The sequence below is a fragment of the Cibotium barometz genome, chromosome 14 (genome assembly GCF_041138505.1).
Source record: "Cibotium barometz isolate CiBa-2024 chromosome 14, ASM4113850v1, whole genome shotgun sequence".
Taxonomy (NCBI): domain Eukaryota; kingdom Viridiplantae; phylum Streptophyta; class Polypodiopsida; order Cyatheales; family Cibotiaceae; genus Cibotium; species Cibotium barometz.
Genome location: NC_141059.1, coordinates 25,193,655 through 25,201,237, shown reverse-complemented (window position 1 = coordinate 25,201,237; position 7,583 = coordinate 25,193,655). Strand labels below are relative to the sequence as shown.

Here is a 7,583-nt window from a genome sequence, read left to right as displayed (position 1 = left end):
TGATGAGCTATGGTGGATCAAACACTAGAATCAACATAATTAACAAAGTGATTAGCAAGTGATTAAGACGTAATTAGTGAAAAATTAGCACATAGATTAATGTAGGCATGGATACTCAAAAACCAGCAAATTCTCATTAGGGCTATGCCTCAATTTATAGAGTTTACATCAAGCATCAAATCCCATTGATTTCTCCATGATTTACTCCCTGAATATCTCCACCTCTTGCCTGATTCTCTCCACCTCTTCTCTTTTCCCTGAATATCTCCCAGAATATCTCCACACTCCTAAATTCCCTCATGCTACCCATTATTCTCTCCCAGTAGATTCTTCTAACCTTTTCACAGGTTCTTTCACAATTACATCTTCTCTTTTACAGCCTCTATCCAAGAGCTTGTTCCCACACACACCCTTTTCACTTGTATATTTCAACATGATGGACACCAGATTGGATGGGAGCTTCTTGATGAGGCAATTGAGCTCATGGTTGCAGATGACTCTTTGGGAGGCAGGATTGCATATCTTGTGGTTTCTGCGGCATGCGAAGGATCATGGACTCTTTTACACAGGAGGGGGATTGATTGATGGGGTCCGACTCCACGGTTGGAGTGACTCAGTTTGGGGAGGAGATCCGGACACGAGGAGATCTACTTCAGGCCTAGGAGCAATTTTACAGAGCAGTAAGAGGCAGTCATCTTTTGCCTTGTTGAGACGACAGAGGCAGAGAACCGGGCTGCTTGTGATGCTGCTTGTGAGAGGTGGTGAGGATGCAGAGGTTGCATTGCAGGATTGGGCTTCCACTAGAGGAACCCATGGTCATCTAGAGGCACTTTGTTCGTGAACAGATTGTTGTTGCTGATGACATCTTGCTGTTCGATGGAGGACAGTATGGTGGACCTCTTCACGAAGTCGCTATCTCAGGATTTGCTCAGGCGACACCCCAGCTCCCTGTGGTTGGTTTCACAGCTAGGAGCTGAAAGGGGGTGTTAGAAGTCATCTCTTGTCTTTATGTTGACACTAGGGCCTTTGTTGTGGGTGTGCCCAGCCTTGTAGGTGTTTTCTCGTTTTTCCTCACTCCCATATTTTTTTCCCATTTTTTCTGTGGCTTGGGTGGCACTTCTGTGGTGGCAGGAGATCTTGGTAGGTGGCCGACTGTACCTACAGTACCCGACTTCAGCTGTGGTGCTGGCCGACTGTGGTACAAGTCGTAGACACCCTGGCATTGCTGGCCGACTGGGTGTCTATGGGCTGGTCATGGAGATCTAGACCTGTCGGCTGCCTATGAGCAAGGCGACTGCAATATTGGGGCCATATAAAATGGCCCCATAGCCCCCTTGTCAAGTTGTATCATTTCCGAGATCTTCTTTGTGTATATAGAGCAGAGTTACACGCCTCTATCTCTCTCTCTGTCTCTCTCTTGTGTTGTTATTTTCTGCATTGCGTTTTGCTCGTGTTCCTAGATCTGGTCATCATCTCCGTTGCGCATTCTGACACCTCATTCTTGCAGATCTGACAGAAGACACTTGCTTGGTAATTAGATGAGCTTGAGGTCTTTCCAAATCCCCCAACGAGCTTCTCTAAAACCTTCTTGGCTAGGATGTCCACCTCATCCTTCTTGTCCTTTGTTTGCCCTTCTCGATGTGCTTGGTCTCCTCCTTAGCGCCTGACTCAGGTTCTGAGTCTTTTGATTCTGACTCACTTCCAAAGTCACTGTTTGCTTTTCTTTTTCTTGAACTTCTTTTCTAAGCCCATGTTCCGTTATGCTCGTTTAGCTGCTTCCACATGCCCATTGAACCCTTCATGGTCGATGTTAGTGGCTACCATTGTCGTCTTTAGTTTCTTGTTGAGATCTTGTTGGAACCAGTTTGCAAGAACTGCTTTTGATGGTCTGTCTAGTAGAGATAGCCTTACATCATGTAGAGTGCGGAACTTGGCTGCGTAGTCTTCCATTGGCAACGTCTTCTGTTTCAAACTTCTTAGCTTGTCTTGCAATTCAGAGTTAGTTTTGACAATCTTGAATCTTCTAAGAAATGCCTCTTTCAGCGCGACATGGAAGGTGTGAAAGTGGTCCGGGTCATACTAGGATACCCATTCAATTGGTATATCTGCGAATGTGGCGTGGAACTAGTTCCACTTCCTTTCATCTGGAACATTGGCACGAGAGTGATTCACCTTCCACCCAGCCTTGAATTTTGTGACGTGTGTGTCGAGGTCTTTAGCCTTCTTACCCTTGTAGGTGCGGTACTTGTTGTTCCTTCCTTGGTTAGCCATTTGGTGCTGATTAATGTTAGGGAGATGGGGAGCGTTTGCCAGCCTATCAGGGTGTACTGTTGCTGTAGTTGATTTTGCACTGAGTGAGCAATAAGTTACCTTGCTATTGCTTATGCAAGGAGTTCCTCTCCCCTTTTAGAGTGCTAAGCCAAAATGTTGTCTTAGTGAGAGAAATGGTGAGAGTGAACATAAAAGGCGCCAAAATGTTGGACATCAAACCGATAGGCAAGACAATCACTTATTGGTTGAAAGCAAATCTGTCAATGTCTAAGCCCAATGGGTTCATAACAGACAAGCTCACAAACTGATCAGAGAATACACAACAGAAAACACAGAAGCTCACTTCTCACTTGCTCACTCAAACAATACACAATGAATAATGTTTAGACACTCTCTATTATTGTGCTCTTCAAACTCGTACAATGCTAGTCTATCAAAAAACTCCTTCTCCGACTGTTCTCTCTTTCTCTATATCTCTATCCCGTACTCCTAACTGCTTCCTACTTTACTATCTTGGAAGGACCCTCTTTCTTGTCCCGCCATTGGCCCTTTTGTTTACAAGAATATTTTGTTACTGGACTGTTACAATAGCAAACATAAGATTACAATGAGCGCACATGTGCACTACAGTCTACTACTATCTTGGAAGGACACTCTGTCTTGTCCCGCCATTGACCCTTCTGTTTACAAGAACATTTTGTTGCTGACTGTTACAATAGCAAACATATGATTACAATGTGCGCTACCACATGTGCACTGTCGGCCTATGTTCGCCGGCCAGTTCTTCAGGTCCCACCAGTCTGCAGCTTCTGTCAGACTGTCAACAACCTCCTGTACAACTGACGAGGATAAGCTCTAGCGAGGTGTCCCATTTGTCAACAGATGTAACATTGGCCTAGGAGGCCAGAGTACTCAACTCTGCAAAATAGGATTCCTCCACAGACTACGGAGCAAAATCGTGTGAGGTACTAACTTCGGAGAGGCAATGCAGATACGAAGGGATGGCATCCCAACCGTCTGTGCAGGAACCACAACAGTGGTTGGGAGGGGAGGGGGACTTCCATCACTCTCCCGATAGCACCACCTAACACCAAGAGGAGAGGAAGGTTTCTAAGACATAGAAAGAAGACCATCACAGGAAAGCCTCAGACGCCAACCAAAGAAACGGACGTCGGATTGAAGCCGTGCTGCCACCTCGTGCAAAGAAGGCCTGGCCCGTACACAGTGCGATGAGGCTCAGCTGGCTCAGCTGCATGATTCTGTCTGAAGCTGCAGGTGAATCCAATTCAACCTGATAGTAGCCATGTCCCAAGGGGATGAATGTCAGTTATCTTTCCAAGCGCGCCAAGAAGGCTTGCCTGTAAACAGATCCTTGCACTGTCTGTGCGCCGGGTGGCTACCCACCACAATCTTGCATACCAAGGTGGAGGCCTCCAAAGAAATGACTGTCAAAGTGAGGAGCTGGAGATCCTCTGCTGAAAAGGAGAGACAAGGGACGGCAGCGGTGAGGAGGGTTGAGGCGAGGGCAGTAGAGCAGGTGTGAGAGGCGGAAGCGAAGGCCAAGCAGGGAGGTCACAGGCAGGAAGCGATGGAGGAAGGCGCAGGCGGCCAGGAGGAGAGGCGAGGGAGTGCTGGCAGGAGGTGATGGGACTTTGGGTGGGGGCGCACAGAACAGGGGGAAGAGGGGGAGGCGAGTGACTGCTGGCAGGAGGCGATGAGAGAGGGGAGTGCTGGCAGATTGCGATGGGAGAGGGGGGGAGGGTGAGGCGGACAGGTTCAGTCGTGCAGGGGAGAAGCTCCAGCTCGCTGCATAGACACTTGGCAGATCTTCTATCTTCTCATTATTTCCTTTACTCTCAGGTGGCCTATTATCCTCAACCAAAAGTGATTGCTCAATCCCAGTGCCGTCGGTCTCTACCAACAATGCCGTGGCCTCTTCCATGCTTGTTTTTTCACTCTCATTGTCTCGTTCCTCATGTGCCAGCATCTTCGATATAAATATTTAAGCTGCAGCATCCTTTTCATCCAAACGCACTGCATGTTCAAAGGCCTATTTTACAAGCTCCACATTTCCACAAATTCTACAAGCACCCAACACGGTGTGCCACACTACCAGAAAACAAGCTCCCCAGATAGGAGCTATTATACCCAACCGGACGGGGTAGGGAAACTGCCATCTCCATCATTCAGAAATCACTATTTCCGGCAATGTTGCACTACCATCACCACTAGTCCCCACAACCTTCCTCAAAAACATCAACCTGGTTTGCATCTTTGACAAAAATTCTTCGCTGCTCTATCTTGGATATAACCAAATAGCAGTCATCACAAACCCAGAGATTTTGGACATGTATTGGTCTCCCCTTGGGTGTATCAATTAATTAGGGCACACATGATAGCCAACTTCTCAGTGGGCCTCTATAACACCTTGAATTGCCTCATCAAAGTAACACCCAATGCAAACTAGACCCTTCCTCTCACTTTCCAAGAAAAGATCTTCTACCTCGCATCATTATTTTTGCTTCCAAGTGGTCTATCATCCTCAACGAAAAATGATCGTACAATCCTAGAGTGTCATCAGTCCACCAACAATGGCATGGCCCTTTCCCGCTTGTTTTCCACTCTTTTTGCATCACCCCTCTTGTGTGTCAGCACCTGCATAGATGTGAGACATTAAGATATAAGCTGCAGCATCCTTTTCATCCAAACGCACTGCATGTTCAAAGGCCTGTTTTCCAAGCTCCACATCTCCACAATTTCTACAAGCACCCAACACAGTACGCCACACCACAAGATTAGGAGAGAAAGGCATCTTCTTGATCATTGCTATTGCCTTGTCTAATTGGCCTGCACGGCAAAGCAGATCAACCATGCCAGTGTGGTGCTTAAAAGTTGGAACAATGCCAAAGTCTTTGCTCATGGCTTCAAAAAGCGTCTGACTCTTATAGCATAGACCTGTGCGACTGCATGCACTCAGGACAATAATGAAGGTGACTGGATCTGGCTTTATACCTTCTTCTAGCATTCTGTCAAAGATATGGAAAACATTTTCACTTTCTCCAAGCTGGGCATATCCTGCGATTAGTGGATTCCATGAGTCTACATCTCGAACTGGGAGCTTGTCAAACACTTGTTGTGCTATGGCGAGCAAGCCACATTTGGCATACATATCGACCAATGTGTTGCCCACAACAAGGTCTCTTTCCATCAACCCCTTTCTTTCAATCTCAGCATGTATTTCTTGGCCTTTATTTGTGGCTCCAATGCTGCCACAAGCTTTCAAACTGCAAACAAATGTGACAGCATCTGGAGAGACACCCTCAAGTTGCATATGTTCAAAGCACTTGAGTGCTTCCTCACCATGCCCATGTTCAACATATCCTGTAATTAGTGAAGTCCAGGAGACTACGTCTCGAACTTGAAGCTTGTCAAACACTTGTTGTGCTAAGGCAAGCGAGCCACATTTTGCATACATATCCACCAAGGTGGTGCCAAGAACAAGGTCTCTTTCCAGCATCTCCTTCCTTTCAATCTGAGCATGTATTCCTCGGCCCTTGTCTGTGGCTCCTATGCTGCTACAAGCTTTCAAGCTGCAAATATACGTGACAGCATTTGGGCAGACACCCTCAAGTTGCATCTGTTCAAAACACTTGAGTGCTTCCTCACCATGCCCATGTTCAACATATCCAGTAATTAAGGCGGTCCATGAGACTACGTCTCGAACTCGAAGCTTGTCAAACACTTGCTGTGCTATGGCAAGCAAGCCACATTTGACATACATATCAACCAAAGTGTTACCAACAACAAGGTCTTTTTCCAGCAACCCCTTTCTTTCAATTTGAGCATGTATTTCTTGACCCTTGTCTGTGGCTCCTATGTTGGCACAAGCTTTCAAGCTGCAAACAAATGTGACAGCATTTGGGGCAACACCCTCGAGTTGCATCTTGTCAAAACACTCGAGTGCTTTCTCACCATGCCCATGTTCAGCATATCCTGCAATTAAAGCAGTCCATGAGAATACGTCTCGGACTGGAAGCTTCTCCAACACTTGCTGTGCTATGGCGAGTGAGCCACATTTTGCATACATATCCACCAAACTGTTTCCAACAACAAGATCTCTTTCCAACAAGCATTCTCTTTCAATCTGGGCATGTATTTCTCGGCCCTTGCGTATGGCTCGTATGCTGCCACAAGCTTTCAGGCTGCAAACAAATGTAACAGCACTCGGGGAGACACCCTCGAGTTTCATCTGTTCGAAACATTTGAGTGCTTCCACACCATGCCCATGTTCAGCGTATCCTGCAATTAAAGGATTCCATGAGACAACGTCTCGGTCTGGAAGTTTGTCAAACACTTCTTGTGCTTTGGAAAGCGAGCCACATTTAGCATACATATCGACCAAGGTGGTGCCAACAAAAAGGTCTGTTTCGAGCAATCCCATTCTAGAAACCCTGTCATGTATTTCGAGACCTCTTTCCAGATCTTTCAGTTGCGCACAAGCCTTCAGTAAGGCCACAAACGTATGCCCGTTGAGATGTAGAGATTTATCGGGAGAGAACATGCTGTGACATCCCAGATTTGATATGGGCTGTGATGAGCGAATTCCAGGACCACTCATTCTGATGCGTCAACCTGTCAAAACCCTGCTGGGCATGGCGCATGCGTCCGACTTCCACCAACATCAGGACGAGTAGTTACTTAGTGATCGGCCCAGTTTTGCACATGTAGGCATGCAAGTGCAGCGCATGCGCTCGGTCTCTCTGCTCCCAGAACTAGTGCAAGCTGCGTGCAAAGTCCTCAACGGAAGGATGGGGCAGCATCCCTTTGTCCAAGCGCTCCTCTAAGCTAAGCATCCTCCAACCACCAACAGTAGTGTTTTCCGTTTATCTTCTTGTGCTTGGGACATGCTCTCAATCGCGCAAGGTTCTCTCTGCTTCCTCGAGCCTTAGCCTGTCTTTAACCGAGCATCCATCATTCCATAGCGACTTCTCAGTAAGCCCAAATCTAACATACTTTGCTCTTTCGGCTGCTCAATCCTTTCATACGCAACTCTAGGGGCGGCCTAAATAAACAAGAGATAATTAAGGGAAGGGATTGTAAGTTAGATGGTAATTGAGTGAATCAAGGTTTCACTTGGTGATATAATTGAGTGGCATTCCCCCTCTTTTAGTGGTTCTCTTTTAGTGGTTTCTGTGAGCAAGGAGATTGACAAAAGAGACTCTCTTTTAGTGGTTTCTGTGAGCAAGGAGATTGACAAAAAAGACTCCCGGTCCATGAGAATGAGTCGGTTTCCAGTGGGCAAGTGGGTTTTC

The 7,583-nt window shown here is 46.7% G+C and overlaps 1 protein-coding gene across 1 annotated transcript; it reads right to left on the bottom strand.

Moving 5' to 3' along the window:
* Positions 1-2,643: 2,643 nt before the first annotated feature.
* Positions 2,644-7,368, bottom strand: LOC147631847 (pentatricopeptide repeat-containing protein At3g53360, mitochondrial-like). Its single transcript, XM_086808396.1, has one exon. The coding sequence runs from the start codon at positions 6,887-6,889 to the stop codon at positions 4,904-4,906; it is 1,986 nt and encodes a 661-aa protein (XP_086664522.1). The 5' UTR covers positions 6,890-7,368; the 3' UTR covers positions 2,644-4,903.
* Between the last annotated feature and the right edge of the window lie 215 nt (positions 7,369-7,583).